Below are 21367 nucleotides of genomic sequence, written 5' to 3'. Positions count from 1 at the left end.
GTACCACTAGGGGGGGTTGGAGGTACCACTAGGGGGGGTTGGAGGTACCACTAGGGGGGGTTGGAGGTACCACTAGGGGGGGTTGGAGGTACCACTAGGGGGGGTTGGAGACCCCAGATCCCTTGGAGGGTTCAGAGCATAAACTCCTGTAGTTGACTTCAACCCAGATGGCAGCTGACCCACAAGACAACCTGCTTTAGAGACCAAATTAGCCACAGTAAGTACCCCCCCCCCTTCACCTTTGTCTTCATTGGACCAACTGGAGCTGAAGGAAATAGATGCTTTTATGTTGAAATATTGATGAAAGAAAGAAGCCAAAGGCTTCAGCCTACAGCTGACCCGACCAACCTTTGACAGTCCGGATTCAGCCTCACTACACTGAGTTCAGCCAAGGGCGGCGTGACCTCATGCTATAGCATGTTGTTCATATTTTAAATGGTAGGACTGTATGCAAATTGAGCTTGTGTGTATCAATTTGGTGAGCCACGGAGAAGAAGAAAGGCCAGGAAGGTCCTTGTCTTTTCTCTCGCTCTCCTTCTTTCTCTTCCACTCAGACAGGCCACCAATACGACACAACACGTATTTCTATTTATGAATTTATGTTTGTCTCGGCGGTTCCAAATGTCAACACAGAAATTGGGTTCCAACAAGGTAGTTTTCAGTACAAAAGATCCATCCATATTCTCCACGGCTCCTCACAGCTGCATGCAGGCCTCCCCATGCTCTCTCTCCCTCTGTCTCCCCATGCTCTCTCTCCCTCTGTCTCCCCATGCTCTCTCTCCCTCTGTCTCCCCATGCTCTCTCTCCCTCTGTCTCCCCATGCTCTCTCTCCCTCTGTCTCCCCATGCTCTCTCTCCCTCTGTCTCCCCATGCTCTCTCTCCCTCTGTCTCCCCATGCTCTCTCTCCCTCTGTCTCCCCATGCTCTCTCTCCCTCTGTCTCCCCATGCTCTCTCTCCCTCTGTCTCCTCATGCAGTCTCACCAAGCCCTGCTGCTGGCATTCTCTGGTTGTCACCTGGAATAAGACCCCTAACATTGTTCCTGCTCTGAAACAGGTTATTCGAATCAGCCCTATTGATGAATGTCTGGCAGCAGAAATCTCCTCTGGTAGAACCTGGAAGGATTTAGCAGCCAATGAAACGCCTTGCTCATATTTCAAAATGATCTTTACAGGACATGGCATCATTCCACAGGTGGGTGTGGATCAGTGTCCATCATGTCGGGTGAGCCTGACTGCATATCTCATCGTGGAGATGAACCGTCATGACTCTCAGTTAATTTAGAAAGGATGGGAGAATATAGACCCTGAGGCCACACTGATAACAATGCTAGCTGGAGACAGACTGCTAGCATTTAGCTTTATAAACAGTCTCTGCTAGCATCCAGCTCTATAGACTCTGCTAGCATCCAGATATCTAGACTCTGCATGCATACTGCTCTATATACAGATTGTGGTAGCTGGTTGGAAGTTTTTATCTAATTGTTTTCTCTCACACATGTAAACGTTCGGCCACAACCTTGCACTCGCTCCTTTCTCCTCTGCCTTTCCTCATCGATTCCCCTCCATCAAATTACAGAGTTCTGAAAAGCCACTATTGATCTGGACACAGTCCTCACCCTCCAACCTCCCAGAGACCCACCTTCAGTCCCTCTGCCAAGTCCACAACTCTGGTGCTGGTATTGACTCCCTACCGGGGGCATCCAGAGAGAGACCCCCCACGGAGACACATCCTCTCATAGACAACAATAGACCGCTGAGTAGGGAGAATCAACAGAACCCTCTCACAGTCTCACACACTCTGCACCACTGTCCACTAGCATCACAGATATATGAATGGCGGCACTGTGTGCTGGCTATTATTGTAGAATATCTACGTTACCGCAGTTATAGAGGAGGTGTGTGTCCATGTCAGTCGTTGTTGATGGTAGTTTTCAAGGATGCATTACCGTAATAAGGAACTGGACCTTGGTAGGAGTATAGTTGATACAACCTAATGTACAGTGTCTGTGGGTATGACACTGTGGTACTACATTCTACATGGATTCATGTGAGTATTGTAACAACCAATTATTTAGCGGGGCGTCATGTCAACATATTTGGGAAGTCAACGTGCAACGTGCACAACTATGACAATGTCTCCTTTTCTGGGTCTCCCTTCACATAGGTTTAATCATCTTACAGACACGGGTGTGGTTTATTTCTGTGTGTGTGTGTGTGTGTGTGCGTGTGCGTGTGCGTGTGCGTGTGCGCGTGCGCGTGCGCGCGCGCGCGCGCGTGCGTGTGACCCAGAGCTGTTGACACTTTTTGCCTTTACCTTATTTTTTATTTTTATTTTTTTCTTACCTGATTCCACTTTCTCAATCTGCTCCTCCCCACCGCCTTCTTTCTTTCTCTGTCTCACTCTTGATCTCTCTCTACCTCTCTTTCTCTCTCTCTTTCCCTCTCTGGACGGTCACTGGCCCCTGCGTCCCTCCACAGTTGAGCAGATTGTGTCTGTATTCCACGCTGCTTCCAAACAAAAGGCATGGGACCATTTCTCCAAAGCTCAACGCAAGAATCTGGATGTGTGGCGCAAACAAGCTGAGGTTGGTGCTTTCTGCCTTTTTTTATTTACTGTTCTATCTCTGAAGTTCATATCATCTTTATTTAGGGATAGTCTCAACATGATTCTGCTGCTGATGTGAACCCTCATCATCCTCTTCCACTCACTGGTTGTGAAGTTCAGTGTTGTCTTAGCGACAACTCAATCTTTTCATTAGGTAGCATTTTGGTTTTAAGAGACTACAAACCAAAGACACGCATTTGCGAAACTAGTCTTAGACTGAAACACTAAGGTACAGTAAGTGCTCGGCTAGTGAGGTCAGGCACAGAGACAGCCTCAGTGTTAGGCACAAAGCTAGGCTAGGCTACACCCAGGCTCCCGTTTTCAGTTCACCCCAGAGAGGGAGCTCCTCTCAGGCCCAGGTCCCGGCCTCTCGCCCCTCTCTCTCCTCTGGAGACCCGCTGGGTGAGTGTTCAGTCTCATAAGGCTGCCAGGAACAGAACAGGTAACTGCAGAACCATCCTTTTACCACCTTACACAAACACACCCAACTGTACATCACTCTCAGGCTGTGTGGACTAAAACATTCGCTAATGATTGATCTCAATGTTGTTTTGGCTGTTAAATTGGGATCATCCATCTCTTGCTTGACTGTTCATTAATGTAAGAAACTAGCTAAATGTGTTCTTGGTTTTGTTCATTATTTTTAATGTGACACAGTAATTACCGTAAACACTGTTTCTTAATGGAGGCTTTTCATGTGTGGGCTGCAGTATTTTTTTCTCCCCACAAATCGGTAAGTTGGATGTTTGAGAGATGTATGATGGTGCCTGTGTGTAATTAACAACCTAATCTCAGCCTCTGTCTCCAAGCCACACGGAGACATTTGCCATGGATTATCAGGGGAGTTTAGTTTTCTTTCACTCAGAGATGTTCATCTCAACCAAGTAGATGAGCTGTGCACGGTGTGTGTTGGTGAAGCGTGTTTAAAAGGCTGCAGGCCATGACCATGCTAATCTTTTAACGTGCAGCACACACACACACACACACACACACGTTTGTGACTCATTTGGCACGGTGTGGATATAAGAATCCCCACTTTTGCTTATCTGTTGTGTGTGAACACTCATGTCCCCGTACTGCACAACCCCCTCTAGAACTATCAAACATAATGACACCAGGAATAGAGCTGTGGCATTCTAAGACACTCTGGGAGGAGAACTGAACAGTCTAGTGGGCTGGTGTATATGAGCATGTTCCTCTGGTCTCCTAACATGGCCCTTGTCTGTGACGTGACCTGTGACCTGTGTCCAATCACGTGAGCAATCTGTCCTCCTGTTTGAGTCTGTATAAACGGTCTAGTCACTGGAGCAGAGTTGATTTCTTTCCCTCCTCTGTCTGTCCGTCTTTCATTCCTCCTCTTTCTCTCTTCAGGGAGGTGTTAATGAGGACCCTCAAGGACATGCTGGGTTTTATTCTGCTTTTTTCCCCTACTCTACTCTCGTGTGTGTCTGTGTTTTGTTCTGTGTTAGTCTCTGCGTGTGTGTGTGTATCTGTTTGTGTGTCCTCATGTTTACAGCAGCCACGTAAGTCTGCCAGAGTTTCACAGGAACATGCTGTATCTCACCACTCACATCTGTTATCCATCCGTTCATGTATTCATCTATCACTCCTTCCATCCATTCATCTGTCCTTTTTCCACGTATCCCCCCATCTGTCTGCTCACTTATCTAGTCATGTTATCCATCCTTCTAAATCTACATTATGTACTCCTCTACCCACCCCTTCATCCACCCCTCCATCCACCAATCCGTCCACCCCTGAAGTGCCCCCCCCCCCCCCCAGGGAGTCTGGCTCCAGTCCACTGTGACTCAGCAGGGAAGAAAACAGGCCTCCTGGCAGACGCTAGAAGCACACATGCTGGTGGGGGAAATAGATTGAAAGGAGTTCAAGATTATGACCGTCTAACACCCAGAGGGATTAGGCAGTGATGTGATTGTTTTCTGTGTGTCTGTATGCGCATATGTGTGTGTGAGTACAGAGCCTGGTTTTGGAGCCAGGGTGCTGGCAGACAGCAGGGTGACAGCAGGGCCGACAGGTCGAGTCAGAGTGAACCAGAGCTGCTGATCCAGAGTCTTTACCTCAGCTCTCTCAGACTCCTGCAGCCTGCTGGACTCTGATAGGCTGGGGAGTCCCACACAGCTGAAGGGAAAAGTCTCCACACACACCTCCAGCTCAGTTGAGTTGTTGACTTATAGCCCATGACTGAAGCCTGGTCGCCATGGCACCGGCAGGCTAGCAGCTACAGCCTGTAGAGAGGAAGTCAGCTGACAGGAAGACGTCAGTTGTTTCTGTTCAACATGAAGTGGGAGTCAGAAGTGCGTGGGAGTCAGAAGAAGGGAGTCAGATGGCTGAGTGGTGAGGGAGTTGGGCTAGTAATCTGAAGGTTGCCAGTTCGATTCATAGCCGTGACAAATGACGTTGTGTCCTTGGGCAAGGCACTTCACCCTACTTGCTTCGGGGGGAATGTCCCTGTACTTACTGTAAGTCGCTCTGGATAAGAGCGTCTGCTAAATGTAAATGTAAGTGGGGTTTGAGAGCAGCGTGTGTCTTGGGGCTGGAGATGAGAGTGAAACACTTGAGACAGGATCAAACTACAGCTGTCTTTCTCCCTCCAGCATCATCCACTGGATATTTACATTCTCACAATGAGCAGTGTGTGTCTGTGTTTGAGTTTGTGTGTGTGTGAGAGACACAGAGAAAGAGAAAGACGCCAGATGGATGTGTTTGTGTTCAGACTACCTGTTTGACCTCTGGATGGCCAGCAGCATCTGGTGATGAAGACACCAGGCATGTTTACTCCAAGACTGGTGTTTGCTGCTGGGGACACTTTTTCTCCCCTGGCATTCTGAGTGTGTGTTCATACTAGAGACACACATATTAATCATCACTCTCTGCAAACCTATAGTATTTTGTCAGTGTGTGTGTGTGTGTGTGTGGTAGAGAGAGAGAGAGAAAAAGAGAGAGAGAGATGGTAGAGCATGACTGATTGTCCTTGGCACCCTCTGTCAATTAGCCATTGAGCAGCCCTGGCAAAATAACACACACACATCACTCCCGGCCAGATGTCTGCCCCCCATGCGTCTACAGCAGGAGCTGCCCCCTGCTGGCTGGCCGGGTGTTCTTCAATCAGACACTGATCAGCCAAGGCACTCGGAGGAGTAACACTGCTGAGCAAACCAACTGTGCACTCAGACCACAGAGGAAGATGTGGACAGGCATCAGCACAGTGGGCACGCACACACACAACTGGCATATTCCAGTTGAAACTTCAATGAGAAACACCGATCTATGTGTCTTTCACTCTGTTCCATGGGACATTGTCACGACACGCACGGCACCACTGTCTACATCGCCATTACCGGGGTGGGGGGGGGGGGGGGGGTGGTGGGGGGAGTCCAGGATTGCTCTGTGTGGAGCTCCCTACAGCTCCACCACCAGCCGTCTGAAACCCTTCCCAGAAATGTTGAGCGGACCAGTGGCCTGTCTTCAGAGGGGATCTCCCAGAGGCCTACATTACCCAGGGTTCCTAGGGCGATGATGAGCCGTCTGTGCTGTGTGTTCCAGGAGGTCAGAAACATGCACAACGAGGAGCTCATGGGGATCAGACGAGAGGAGGAGATGGAGATGTCTGACGATGACATGGAGGACACACACGCCCCCGACAGCAAGGACTCGGACCACTCAGGTACACACACACACACAGCCAGAACATGCACAACCCACACTCTCTATACACTCCCCCAGCTGCAGACGAGATGTAGTTCAAAACAGTACAGAAACACACCATACACAGTATGGTACACATTAGTGCCACTAAGGGTCATAATTCATCATTGAAAAGAAACATAATGTTTCTGAAATGACAGAGGGAGACATCTGTCCTCTTCCTGAAACTCCAGTTATGACCCCTGGAGCAAGAGACTGAGAGCCACGCCCAGCTATCTAACAGCATGCAGCTGACACCATGAATGAACTGCTGTGTTTACGTTGGGCATTGCTCCCCTCTGGCCTGCCCCTCTAAATACTGACACTCACAGCTGTGTGTGTGTGCCTGTGTGTGTGCCTGTGTGTGTGCCTGTGTGTGTGTGTGCCAGCTGCTCCTCCAGCTTCCTCAGGGCTGTTCTGGGGACCACTGAAGGGCCATTAGGACCTTGCTTGCTCAAAGGTGCCTGTTCAGGTCTGCTGAACCAACAGAAATACTGATGCTAAACACCTTCAAACAGCCCATAATATTCAAACAGCCCATAATATTCACCTGGGAATTCAGGGGTCTTACTGCTTCTCTCTACAGCAGAGAGCCCGGGTAGAGATGCTGCTGCCAACATCACCTCTCTCATCTAATCAGTTTGTTTTTTGATGAAACATTTGTATCGTTTTATAATCGTTAAGATAAAAGTTTGCAGACAGCCTCCCTAATTAGTGTGTAGATATATGCAAATATAATTCTATTCCTGCCAGGTTTGTGGTTCTTCCCTCCTCTCATGTGTGACCTTGGTTATTAGAAAACAATGATAAGCATCACTGTCAAGGGCCTGTCATAATATTTGATGTCAACCTGAAAAAGAACGGTAGAGCAGGTGGGTGGGCCACGTGAGTCTGTGATTCCACTCAGAATGACAGACATTCTAAGAAAGATTATTGAACCAATTGGCAGGCTTGAAGAGGAACACCTGTACTGCCACTGCCGTCTTCAAACACTTTGTTTCTGTCTTTAAAAGCGAATCAATGCTAACGGCTAAATGTCTACCTCTCAGGGAAACGGTACAGGCTGCGCTCTTGTGTGTGTGTGTGTGTGTGTGTGTGTGTGTGTGTGTGTGTGTGTGTGTGTGTGTGTGTGTGTGTGTGTGTGTGTGTGTGCGTGTGTGTGTGTGCGTGATATGTCTAAACAGACACCCACCCAGACACTCAGGCCTTATCTCCCCAGCTCGGTCACTCAAGCATACTTTCATCAACATCACACACACACGTTCCCTCAGACGGCTTTGAAGAACAAAGATTGTTCCAGAAGAGATGTGCTGAGCAGGTCTCCTATCACACACTCACGCTCTCCTCTGTGTTCAAGAGGACATGTCCAAAAACCTCTCAGAAAGATATGGTACATCCTCTGATCATTAGCACACTTTTTGTCCGGCTGTCGTTACTCTATTGACACCATGGTTGGGATCAATTTCATATTCTCTCTCGTTGTCTCTCTGTCTTTCTATCTCTCTCTTCTACCACTTCTTTCTCTCCCTTGTCCCTCTTCTCCTCCTCTAATGTCCCTCTCCTCCCTCCTCCATGTATTTTTCCCTGCCTCTCTCTCTCCCTCCCTCTCTACCTCTCTCTCCTCATTCCTCTTCCATCCCTCCCTCTTCTGCCTCCTCTCTCCTCTCCCTCCCTCCCCCCTCTCTCAGGAGCAGTGTCCCAGGTGGAGGCTCTGAAGGAGGAGAACGACTCTCTGCGCTGCCAGCTGGACGCCTACAGGAACGAGGTGGAGCTGCTGAAACAGGAACAGGGCAAGAACCAGCCAATCAGGAGTGAAGAGGACAGCACACACTCCCAACAGCTCAGCTTCCTACAGCAGGCTCTGCAGGGCATGCAGAAGGTAGCACACACACCCTCTCACGTGTGGATCACAACAAAACTGTCGCAGACAGAGAAAAGTATTCTGTGAATTCTGTGTAGCTGTAGGGGTTTAAAACATATCTACTCTAGGCAAAAAGTTAGCAAAAAGTAAACAGTTCTTGAGGCGCTAAATCTTGTTCCAGCATCACCTGATGGGTTGTTAAATAGCCTGGTGTTGCCAGTAGTTACTGAAGTTAATTAAAGAAGGAACATTTTGTTTTGAGGAGAAGAGTCTGTTATCTTAGCTCAACTTAATAGACAGCAGATAATTCCATCTCCAACATGCTAACTGGTGGTGACATGTTTATGAACACAAGATAGAAAAGCTCCTATTGCCTTGTGCTAAACTGTGTTATCCTGTGGTACCTTCAATATTTAATGAAATATTGTCAGCCTGTAATTTAAGTCTGTCTAGTCTGTGTATTGAATAGTAATATTTGCAGGGAGTCTCTACAGTACAAGGCTTTCCCTACTTGGGGTCTGTAGCAACAGCACAGCTGAGATGATGTTAGCACATGAGGCTAGTGGTCCTCTATGGCAGCAGCATCAGGGTTAGCATCAGAAGCTGCCGTTCCTGGCTGACCTGCTGGTCTGGCGTCTGTCTGCAGCAACTGCTGAACATGAGGGAGGAGCTGAAGCAGAGGGAGGCGGAGCTGGAGAAGAGCCTGGAGGACAAACAGCTGCTGGACACTCAGGTCCAGAGTCTGAAGGAAGCAGTGCAGAACCTGCAGACGACACACACTCTGCAGGTCAGTAGCACACACACACACACACACTAACTCACATACACACATTCTTACACATACATACATACACTAACACAGTCTATTTGGGACTGAGGAAGAGGAAGGTGAGGATGAAGGCTCCCAGTCTAGAGAGAACTCTGTGTGTGTCCTGGAAATCACTGGCGAGACTCTCCGGGTTTGAATTGGAATCACCCTATCTGATTTGTGCTGTAATTAGAATTAAATTAGTTTAAAATGAGTTTCAAGAACATTGTGGACATAATTTATCAGATACTGCAGCCCAGACTGGGCCAGACTGGGCCGTATTATACTATCCAGTTTCTTTAGAAAATCATTTAAAATAATTTGTTCCTGATTCCACTCACACTCCCACATTCTGTGGTAGAGATAACAGGTCAATAAAAATGTCACAGAAAGAAAAAGGTGAGTTGAGATGCAATATTAGAGTGGGTCATTTAAATGCTCATCATGCTGTACCAGTCAGAATGTATCCCTACCCTGCCACTATACTACCCCCTCTCCACTCCCATCTCCCTCTCTCTCTGTCTCTCCCTCTCTCACGCACCCTCCCTCTCTCATCCTCTTACTCTCCATCCCTCCCTCTCTCTGCCTATCCCTCTCTCACCCTCACTGTCTCTTCTTACCTCTCACCCTCCCTCTCTCCTTCCCTCTCACTGTTTTGTCCTACCTCTCACCCTCCCTCTCTCACCCTCCCTCTCTCACCCCTCCCTCCCTCCCTCTTCTCCTCAGCTGGTACTGAGGTCTAGAGGTCCATTCTCCCTGTGAGCCATGCCCCCTGCTGCTGGTCTGGACTCTAATAAAGACTAGTGGAGCTGCTCAGAGGCTAGCTAGGATGCTACACCCCAGGCTACATCCATGCAGTTAGCCTCTCACACTCTCTACACCAGCCTTGAGCTCTACTTTACCCACTGGCTATAGAAGGCAGCACTAACAGGACTCACTGAAGCAAGTTCACTGTAAACACACATTTTAGACCAGCATGTTGAAAGCGACTTCCAAGAGAGAGCTTTACAAAAGTGCATAGGTCACTGATCATAACAACGAGATAGCCCCAAACATTGCGGGTAGCCAAAACATGAGCATACATTGTGAAAAAACAAATAAGCTTGAAAGGCCAGAACCACAAGAGCATGTAGTTAAGCAAGTTACAATTAAACAACATGAACCTCAAAAAGTGCAAGAGTGTACGTGTAGAAAAGCAAGCAACAATAATATATTTCACAGCGAGTGCAAGAATTTTAAATCAGTTACAACTAACCAAAAAGAGCAACAAGTCTCTCAATAAGAGTAATTTGTGATCCTGGAGGAAACTAACATCAGGTCCAGCAATCATTCAAGTAAGCAGCCAGAACTGTTGTATTCCTGGAACTCCCATACACAGCCCAGGAATAATATCTTATTTTACCAGCAAGTTGCAGAGGAGTTTGGTGTTACTTGTGGTTACTTGGGCTAAGTCTGATAATGAATCAAGAAAGGGTTAACAGGAACAGTAGCTTCTGGTTCAGTCAACAAATTAATTGGATCAAGATAATACTGACATGAAGCAGTCAAATGAAGCATGCTCCACATTTGCTCGTTTTCCGGTCCGTGCCGCGGTACACCTGCTTGGCTGGTCGTGGGCGGGGAGCGGCGTTGATAGAGTTTGGTGACGGTGCATCCAGACCTGCTGACTGGATTATTAATTCACCTCAGAGAGAGTGACAGAGTTGTCAATATCAGGTTTAATGGTGATGCCGTTGATTAGAATGTCACTTGGCTGTGAAATGTGTCGGCTCAGCAGTGATTCATGGGAAATATGGTAATTAAATCCATCCATAGGCTCATAAATGAATCACTCTAGACAGTCTTATTAATACAAGAAAGCAAAATCAAATTGGAAGAGACATTTCTCTGTAAATGTGTGGCCATTGTAGAGTGATGGTGTATGTGTGTGTGTAGCCATGTTGTCCATAACCTCCCCCCCCCCCCCCCATTGTCCTGGATGTCACCAGACCGTCACCACGACATCACTAGGCATAATCTCAGCTCAGCTCATTAATGCAGAATCTCATCACTACAGCACTCCATTCTCCCCTTCCACCTCTGCCTCTACAACCACTCTAGCAGCCTGTCTTTACCACTGTAATGAACTGTCTACAAACAGCCATTCCTTCATGAATCTTTCATGCTGGCTGTGCGTGGGAGTCGTGAAATAAAGATGAGCCTCCTTTTTGTTAGTTTTTCGGAGCGAAGGCTTTAATGATAAAGATTGTCCTTCGGAGACAGTTCGGACAGTCAATTATTTCGACTTCCGCTCGGTGGAGACAGGAGACACGTGCTCTCAGACGCTAGCTGGGCATTCAGGAAATGGTTTTCAAAAGTCCAACCGGGCACGAGTGTCCCCACGTCACGCCTTGCGTTTAATCTCTGGTGACTTCTTGAACTCCTTTTTTCTTCGTTTTCTAAGCGGCTCCGCAGCCCGCAGGAGAGTGGTGTGTGTATGTTTGTGTGTGTGTGTCTGGATGCATTAGGGTGTGACGTTTCTTATTGACGGCTCCTCTCATGTTTCTAATTGACTGTAGCTGGAGACGTCACCGAGAGATGACAGAGGGAGCGAGGAGAGTGCTAATCAAACCAGTGTAAGTGGAAATGGTCTGTGGACTCCCCATCCTTCTGTTCGGAGTGGCTCTCTCTTGCTCCAGCTCTTTCTTACTCACTTTCTTGCTCTCTCCCTGCTCCATTTCTCCACTTTTCTCACCTATTCTCTAACTTCTTCCTGGAACATGACACAGCCCAATGTAGATCACTGGTTAGGAAAGATCTATGCCCACGCACACAGACTTGCACAGGAATGATCTGGTTATGTAAACCCTGTAGAGACCTTGTGGTAGAGCAAGCAAGCTTGGCTGTTGTAGGGCTTTGCCCACATAATAGAAAACAACACTCACACTGAAGCATACACATTTGTGTCCTTGTCTGCAGTACCTTTCTCGTGTCAGAAGTGCACAGTAAACAACATATTTGATCATTGCAGTCAGCTATATGCCCTCTGTCATTCCATCTCTTTTATCTTTCTGTTTCTGAATAAACAGTTTAACGGGTATCAGAGGTTGTACAGACAATGTTTTGTTTGATTTTGCCATCAGCTGTGTGTTTATGCATGTGTGTGTGCGTGTGTGTATGTGTGTGCAGGATTCCCCAGTGCCGTCGGTGGTGTCCTGCAGTCAGGAGAAGGAGGGTGCACCAGAGAAGAGCCTGTCCAGTCCTGTCCAGTCTGAGAGAGAGGCCCTGCTAGTTGGTACGTCCATACCACTCCACTCACACATCAGGAAGATCTGTACGGGTGCTGCACGAGCCCCTCTGTGTCATTAAATGTGAACGTTTGGAAACGGCCGGACACAAACCCTGCTTTGTCAGGTACACTTTCCAGGTGATGTGATATGACTGGACACATTCTACGCAGATCTTAAAGCACACAGACGCATCAAAGGCTCAAGAATTCTTCTCTGAAGTTTCACCTGGCTTATTTCACCCCCTAAGGTCTCATTTAGCAGTGTGTATACGTTTGTATACGTGTGTGTATGTGTTATGGGCACCTCCTGAGGCTCAGAGAGTGGTTGTTGTCCAGAGGTGGAGGATTATAACGGCTGGGACATCATATCAATGAGCTGCTAGCAGATGGGATTGTTGGGCTGGATGAAAGCCCATGGTGCTCTGAAGAGAGAGCTGGAATGTAGAGAACAGCATCAAAGCAGTCATTAAACACCCCTCTTCATCTGGAGCCTTCAAACACAAGAGTCATCCACACAACGGTGATTGCTTTAGGGGGGACGACACTCGAAGCGTTCAGACCCGTTTCCATATCAGTCTGAGGAGTCCTCCAGAGCGGTGGTCTCCTGGATCTCCTGTCGGGGTTTATCTTTCCCGGTGGAGAAGGGGGACTGACATTCAGAGAGACCAGTTCTCAAGAGCTGCACGACACGCTCATAGACCGTTTAGGGTTATAACTCTCTGTCTCTGTCTGTCTTTCTCCATCTCCCTCCATCTCTCTCACCCATTGTTCCCCTCTCTCTCTCTCTTTTTCTCTCCAGGGATCATCTCGACGTTCCTCCATGTCCACCCGTTTGGAGCCAGCATCGAGTACATCTGCTCCTACTTACAGCGTCTGGACACCAAGGTAGACCTGGCTCACACACGCAACCACACACACATGGATAAATACACGCACGCACACCGATACTCACACTCATAGACAAATACACACAGACACTCATAAACATTCACCCAGTGAACGGAGCAGCAGGAACAGCCTACTGTTCTCACACACAGAGACGCAACCTCCCTGTCAGGCCAGACACGGAGCCAGGGAGGAGCCCCCCCCCTCCCTCACAGGGCTGGCATATGGGTCTGATGTTTGCCAGAGTCCCACTGTGGCGATACAGCTTCCCTGCTGAGGCAGGAACCCCACCCCCACCCCCCAACGATGGAGCCAGTGTCTCCTGATGGAGCCAGTGTCTCCTCCCTGCAGCCAGCGCACCCTGATCCAGAGCCCCCCGAGTCATCTGCACAACTTAAACCCTTACCGCGCAAGGAAGTCTCCTGTTATCTGGTCCGCTTTTTTGACCTCCCTTCTTTCGCTACACTTCGTCATTTGGGAAGCGTTCAAGGCGTGCGTAAAAGCTAAAGGCGGCCCTTCCCGTCCCTCTCGACTCCTCTGTGTCGCCGGCCCCCAGAGGCGCTGCTTGTCTGCCCTCATCTTCCAAGTGGCGCCGCTGGAGAGCCGATGAGGCTAATTTCCCCCGACACCGAGAAATGTTAGAGCGGGATCTTTCATCTCTCTCTCTTTCACCGTTTGATGTGTCCTGACGTCTCTCTAAAGTGCCCATCGCAGCGTGTCAGCGTCCTCAGTGGCCCCTGCTCAGCGCCTGTCTGTCTGTCTGAGGGAGGGAGGGAGGGCTTCCCCCTCCTCTCGTTCACCTCCACGAGGAGGCTCATAGACCTGGTGTCACCTCCACCACCAGGCCCTCTAATGAATGACCACTTACAACCTTCACGACGGGGCCCACAGACCTGGTGTCACCGTCACCACCGGCCCCTCTTAATGTATGACCACTTTCAGCCTCCACAGCCTGCACAGGGAGGCCCTTCGGTGTCCTCACAGCCTCCTTCACTTGGACTAACATATGACTAACCGCAACGCCACCTCCACAAGGAGGCCCTCGAACCCAACACCCCTCTCTCAGCCGCCTCCTTCGGAAGGAGGCCCACAGAGATGGCCACCCGTTTTCTGCTGCAAGCTCATTAAAACCTCTCTGTGCTCATCAACACTCTGACTCATTCTCACATGCACACACTCAGAACAACCCACAGATGTAGAGCATGAGGGTATTTTCTGTCGTTTTCGGGCCTGTCTTTTGTTCCCGTAGGATCTGTTTTCTCCCACGCAGCTTCTCTACTCGCCAGACAACAAGATAGCGGGCTTTGTTACTACAAAACCACACACGTTCTCACAGGAAAACACTGCCCATGAAGAACTCTCATTTACATCTGCAGTACATCTCTGCACTTAATGCAAAGTGTTACTCTACCAAACAATAGATGTTGAAAACCCTTCAATACGTGTTGGTTTTTGCTTATGAATGTATTTTTGGAGGTGTATAATCAGCATTGTGTGTGTGTGTGTTGCGGCTGTGTGTTGCAGATCCACCCTCCAGAGGTGGAGGCTCTGCTGTCTCGGCTGCCCTGCACCTTCAGACAGGAGCTGACGGGGGTGGGGGCCAGCCTGGAGAAACGCTGGAGCTTCTGTGGCTTCCAGGGCATCAAGAGCACATAGAGCTGCTGGGGACGTCTCAGGAACACGGAGGACGGAGGATGGAGCGGACCCTCAGAGGACGGGGGGTGGGGGGGGACGGGGCGGACCCTCAGAGGACGGGGGGTGGGGGGGACTGGGAGGAAGGGGGCGCGGTGGGAGACGCTGTTGAACTGCAGGAAGAGCGATACGCGTGGGGTCATGGGGACAGGGCGAGGACACGGCTACGAGGCCAGGGACATTCCATTGACTCTGTTGGGGACAGAGAAGAAGTCACTTCCCCAAGGGGGAGGAGACATCCAGCTACTGAAGTGCTGCTCTGAGCCTGACTCTGTACCGCCCTCTGGGGGCGTCCCTAATGAGCATCAATCACAACAGAGACACATGATTGGCTGTTTGTTTCTCCACACACAGGAAATTACTTTCTCATAGCCTTTGGCCACTTTTTCTGTCAGTCATCTTGGACTATTACAGGGAGCTTATCAGGGTCAACTGAACACTTTAAAAACACCCTTTGAGACTTTTTCACTTCTTATATTTTTTTCCTCCATTTTTTTTGTTTGTAAACGTCTATAAATAAAATTGATATATTTCTCCATTTTCTGTAAAGGCTGTGAAAAAATGTTCCATAGAGTAATTTGTTTTAATACTCTGTAAATGCTTGGATGATATTTTTTAAATAAAAAAAAAGACAAAGCATTGTTATGAAGAGAGCGTTTTTGATTCTGGATGGTGTGGCTCCTGGGGGAACCTGCTTTGTTTGGATGAAAGATGTAGTATTTTTCATGTGTGTGTGAGGAAACTGCTAATAAAGTCAAGTGTGGTCCCTGGCTGTATAAAGAGGCTTTGGCCTGCCAACCCTGATCTAGCCTGTGAGATACACACACACACACACATACATACACACATTGCCACAGTCAGGGACTCGCACACATACTTCTATTCTTATCCTGTGTCCATCTGTGCCAGAGGGCCACCTTTTCTGATGCTGCTGTTGTTCCCCTCAGCTCACCCCAAGGCTGGTTATGAAACATTACCTAAGGCCATTCCAGCCTCTTAAAAGCCCATTATCCCTCTCTGTGGCTGGGCCGAGGCAGAGCAAGCACAGCATCATCCAACTTTGAGAGAAAACATGCTTCTGGGATTATATTAACGAAGGAATATTGTGACTAAGAGAAATCCGCAGAGGGGATTGTGTGTGCGTATGTGTGTCTCGAGCTTTGGGCTATTTCATAACATTCAGATCAAGGCCTCAACCCTCTCCTGGTTGAATGCAGCACGGCAGGATCCAGGGGGCCTCTCCAAACCCTCGTCAAGTGTTTCTTTATATGCACCTCTGTGGAGCGCTTCATCTGCTGTTTATTCCCCAGTAGTTTAGGAAACAAAATGTTTATTGCGCATGATTTACTCCTATCATCTTCCTCTGTCTCTAAAGGCTGTACACATGAAACATTATGGTCCACACGCTTGTCAGAGCACCAGGCTTCCTTCCTGAATTAATATATAATAAATCAATAATGAGTGTGTTTTCCCTCTATAAGGCCTCCTACAAATGTGAGCATGTCTTGACGTACATTATTCAGACGGAAGTGGTCCGATGGGTTGTAGACAAGTGGATTGAGACAGAGATGTACTCTTTTGTAATATGAATTTCCAACCCACTTCCCACGTACCATATAGGTTTAGGTCATGCATGTGTTAAAACTCTCAAAACTGTCAGTGCTGTATATGCATGATTATCCTAGCAGAGAGTAGGTAGACTGTTTTCGTCATTCAAAATCATGGTCGAATCCATGGCCGTCTCTTTCTTCAAACGGAAGCAAAGATGTCCTCCAGTGCATTCTGGATAGGAGAACCAAGGCTGGTTGGTGAAAACCTTTATGCATATAAATGTTTTGTGGAGTTGGTTCTCTTCTGATTTTGCAACAACATCAAATAATTAAACTAGAGACGCCAAATAAGTTTAATTCATCATTTTCTTCTGGTTGATTAATGATCTAGCTTCATCACTCTTCCCTGCTGTCACATCTGTGTGTGACTGTCTGCCCTGGTAGTTTCTTCCATGCTAGAAGCTGCACTCCCAAGATGCACTCTTGACAGAGAGAGAGCAGTGCATCCCTTTTCTGGGTTCTCAAAGACTCCTCCATCTTACACCAGTTTGACAAATGTCAGCTCAGCTGGGTGAATATCTTCGCTGTCTACGTCAACAAGCTCCATTCGGCTTTTCTTATCAGAGGTTGCCATGCTCTCTGTCAGGAATCTCCCTGTAGATTCAAACCACCTCCGAGGTGAACAGACAGGAGGCATTCATTATTCAACTTTCTTTTGCCTGAGTTTTGTATGTGAAATTCGGAGCATCAAGCTACGAGGTAAACACAGACTAATTAAATCTAACCACAGTCCCTGGTGGTTACATATTCCATTCGGTGTTCCACTTGGTCTTCTCATCCTTGTACTAGAAAGTACCAGAGACTCTAATATTTTTAGCTTTCTTTTTTCTACAGTTTTTATTGGTGAAAATAATAAGCAAACAATAAATACAATGCTGGTTGCCATTTTTCAATGGAGCACATTGATCAGGGGCCTGCTACAGACCAATAATTTAACTATTATTTCCAAACATCTGTGTGTCTGTGGCTCGATGATCTGGAGAACCAGGTAGCGCCTGCTACATGACGTTGCAGGACCCCAAGGATGTGCCGTGCTGTGTCACGTTGTTTGGATGAGCTGTTTTGCCAAAAAGAAATAGGCCAATAAATATGTAAACGCATCCGAGGCTCTTGTGACAGCAATGTCTGCAAAACACAGCAAGTACTTGGGTCCTAAGTAATACACCCAGCCGACTCCAGGAAATTGTATTTTGATTCCAGATGGATTCTAGCTACTGCCAATCTTGGATGGGATTCACTAAGCCAGTAAAAGTAAATGAAAAACAAATATATGGTTTCCTATAGAATTGGAAGTGTTTGAAGGCCTTCCTGTGTCTCCATGACAAGTTTGTTTTGTGTTTAAAGAGCAAATGCAGGGTCAATGTCTTTACACTGTGAAGGGCACCATGGCCGGCTATGAGTTCCTCTTCGTTTTCTCGTCAGTTTAAAATCCCATTCTAACATTCCTAACACGTGTTATAAAAGGGAGTAATCAGATCTGAGTAGCTAACGATGTTCTTTGGGGTGATATCAGGATGCTTGAGATCATTCTAATTACTTTACCTCTTATTGCAATCCCTGAAGTCATTGAGATATGGTTAATTATGAGTAAGTTTCTCTTGAGTAAGCAGGTGAGAAGATGCTGATTGGTGTGTGTGTGTGTGTGTGTGTGTGTGTGTGTGTGTGTGTGTGTGTGTGTGTGTGTGTGTGTGTGTGTGTGTGTGTGTGTGTGTGTGTGTGTGTGTGTGTGTGTGTGTGTGTGTGTGTGTGTATAAGAGAGAGAGAGAGACAGAGAGCCACTCTCTGAAGGAGGCACAGTATATCTCCCATTGATTAAGAATACTGCTCGAAAAGGAAAGGAAATCCACTGGCAAACGTCAAACATGTAAAAAAAAAACACTGCTTTAGAAATGAATTGATCTGTGGTGTGACGTCTCTCAATGAGTCCACAGCCCCCCCTGTTGGTCAGAGGGGCAGCTACATGGTGGACTGTTGGCTTCTTCAGGCGATATGAAGTTAGTGATTTGATCTGGCAGTTGTTATATAGCCAAGCATTTGGGAACAGCTCTTGCAGTCTCATGTCTCAATAAAGCCAGCACTGGGCTCATTCATTTATGTATGTGCAAAAGAGCTCTAAAATCACTGCTTTTCCCATGAGCCATTGCTTCTGCACAGACAGCACTTTAGCCTGCAGGCACTTAAAATGGCATCTTGGAACAAGACACGATTCAATACAGGGCCTTAAGCTTTTTATTGACAATTTAGTGCATTTTAGCATCTTGTAATTGGGATCAATCATGTTATTTTTGTCCCATTTCATGACAACATTGAGTCTGGTCTGCTTCTAAGGTGTGTTTCATTCAAAATGCCAACCCAATAGTGCTGGTGCTAGGGAGATGGCGTGAAGCCTAACTCCTTCTAATGAGTGAAGCCTGCTCAATATGCCTTTGTTTGACCTTTTCTTGGATGGGAGAAGAGATATTGTACACAAGCTGCAATTATGTGCACTGTAGAGATTTGTATTTTTAGAAATGAAAGTGCCATCCAGCTGCATTCAGCTATTTGTCATTTTCTTTATTTTTTACTGCCAAACTGCCCATTTTGTTTGTTTCTGAGTTTTCTCAGACTAGTTTCCAACATTTTCTAACTGCAGATTCTGAAGCTTGACATACTAAATATAGGCTTTTGTCAGACGGATTTACATAGAAATATCAAATGGCTATCACTCATCATACAACTACTTTCAGGTGGTAATTGGATATATGGAGCACAGTGTGTATGTGTTATTCCTATTAACTTTCTGGTTTGGAGAGCTACTCCCCTTGCAGAACCTAGTCAGTGTCACACTCATTAAATCTGCATGAAATGAAGCTTCTCTGTGAAGTTTTTATCCCGGGGTGTGGAGCTTGATTGAGATCCCCTGGATGTACTTGGACAGAATTTAGAGTTGAGAGGAGAGGTCCAACTGAATGCATGACTGACCCCTTATTAGGTTTGATTTCAGGTCTGGATGTAAGTCCCTCCTCTCTCTCAAAGATTGATCCAGGTTTCACAAGTGTAGAGTAAAAGTCCTAATAGGAAACCCATTGGATTGAAAATCACTGAGCTGTAACACATACATTCCTTGTCATTCATGTCACGGAAGGTCCAATAATGATCGTTTCAGATCTTGGAGTCTTTAACTTCACTGGAAAAACGTGGCTGATCTTGATCTTCAGATTGTGAGGCGAGTTGTTGTTGTTGGGAGTTCTGTATTTAGGTCTCCTAACTTTTTAAGTATTTATGTTCTTACTATGAGTTGATAATCAGCTTACAGTTATTGATCGGGAGTCAGTTACATGGTGAAGGACAGCCCTATTCATCTGTTTTAAATTGCCTCTCTGGCTTGCTTAGCCTGTCATGCAAGGAAAGAAGAGGATTAGTCTGCTCCCTCTCCAGAGACATACACTGTAGAGAGAGCTTTCCATTTACTCTAAACCAAAATTGCTGTTAAGCTGTCGAACTGTAACTCTTACAGGCAGCACCTACTGTATCACTCCCATTCATTATGGATACAGTCCTGAAGAGCCATCAAGGTTGTAATAAGCTCAGCCTAATGTAAACCCGCATTTGAAGTACTTTTTAGAGAGAACTCTTCCCTTTAAATCTGTCTGTATTTCACCCAGTGTTCTGCCACATAAAGACTGTCCCTCTCAATTTGTATTCTCAGTGGAGAAATGTAGAGTGTGCGTGACTAAACTTATGGTCCAAACTCGGCCATCGGTTGCCACAGATCATAAATCGTCTGGGAAATTGATAGGGAACACTGGATTCAGTTCATTGATCTCCTGCATTCAGCGAATTTCCCAGCTCAGTAAAGTGAGACAAGTCCAATGACTTTCTCTGGCAGCTTATGTATTGCTTTCTGCAGGCTGTCAGTGGAGGCAGAGAAGGCACTTGAGATGGCATCACTGTATTAAGAGGATGGTTCTACCCTGAATACAGATAAAGTAGAAATGGGACAGACTATCTTTGTGATGAACTAGTGAAGAACTGGGGGGTTATAAAAAAAGAAATAAAAAAACAGGACTTGTTTCTTTACTGTTTGATGCCTCTGAAAGTGGTTCCATTAAATCACCTGGTGTGATTAGACTAGTGAAAGGTATATATAGCCCAGCTTTCTCTAATCTAATGGCATTCAATCTGGGGACGGGAGCCTTGGATGATATATTGTCAGTATGCAGGTGTGCTGACGGTGCTTCTCCTTCACAGGGTGGGAAACCTGAGTTCTGGAAGAAACCTGACCAGAAAACCTGCTCACATGATGCAGATGGACCAATGATAGATAAGCAGCAGACTCCCAAGTTGAAGTAACAATAATTCTCAGATTGAGGAAATTATAGGAATATGTCAGATGTAGATAAACTGTTTGGTGGATGAAAATAATGGTAATCTATTAGTTTGATCAAGTGTGATGATGAAGTAGGACAACATTTGTAACAAGTTAATCACAATGTTATGTAAGACTCCAGTACAGTACCTCAGTAAAGTAAAAGCATCTGAACAGAAAGACAACCATGAGTGCAATGGAGCTTTCAATGTTTGAGTGAATCATGTGTATGGCTCGTTGGTGTCAAAGGCTGAGCACCACTTACACTGTTGACGCGAGTTAGGAAAACCAACAGGGGTCAGTGCAGTTCAGTTTGGAGGTGAGATGACGACTGGGATCAGCCACATGGGCAGCTACAAGGCCACATACTTTGTCAATGCTAGTAAATACAGACAGCTCAAAGCAAAGAAGGGTTTGTTAAGTGTTTTGGGTGCTCCTGGCCTTGGAACAGTTGCCTTCTGATAAAGCACATTTGATAAGACTCCAACTGATGTATTTGTTTAAGTAGTTTTGTTGTGACAAATCCCGTTTTTGTTTTCTCCAGCTGTCTTTAGCAATGTAGTTGACCAAGAGAGCCAGTCTTAT

At 46.9% G+C, this 21367-nt stretch overlaps 1 protein-coding gene across 4 annotated transcripts in view; it reads left to right on the top strand.

Annotated features, from left to right (window-relative positions):
• Positions 1 to 14842, top strand: part of LOC136954203 (ecto-NOX disulfide-thiol exchanger 2-like) — a 106604-nt gene extending 91762 nt beyond the window's left edge. For 2 of the 4 annotated variants that reach the window (XM_067247782.1, XM_067247786.1), the window contains exons 9-16: positions 2479 to 2585; positions 6170 to 6290; positions 7999 to 8189; positions 8818 to 8958; positions 11538 to 11594; positions 12148 to 12253; positions 13047 to 13132; positions 14657 to 14842. In XM_067247782.1, coding sequence (XP_067103883.1) covers positions 2479 to 2585; positions 6170 to 6290; positions 7999 to 8189; positions 8818 to 8958; positions 11538 to 11594; positions 12148 to 12253; positions 13047 to 13132; positions 14657 to 14788 — 941 coding nt within the window. In that variant the 3' untranslated portion in view covers positions 14789 to 14842. The remainder of the gene's footprint in view (positions 1 to 2478; positions 2586 to 6169; positions 6291 to 7998; positions 8190 to 8817; positions 8959 to 11537; positions 11595 to 12147; positions 12254 to 13046; positions 13133 to 14656) is intronic. The other 2 variants (XM_067247783.1, XM_067247785.1) reach the window with 2 other exon arrangements.
• Positions 14843 to 21367: the final 6525 nt, after the last annotated feature.

Source organism: Osmerus mordax, chromosome 12 (assembly GCF_038355195.1).
Source record: "Osmerus mordax isolate fOsmMor3 chromosome 12, fOsmMor3.pri, whole genome shotgun sequence".
Taxonomy (NCBI): Eukaryota; Metazoa; Chordata; class Actinopteri; order Osmeriformes; family Osmeridae; genus Osmerus; species Osmerus mordax.
The sequence above is the reverse complement of the archived record's forward strand: the minus strand, read 5'-3'. Positions and strand labels throughout refer to the sequence as shown.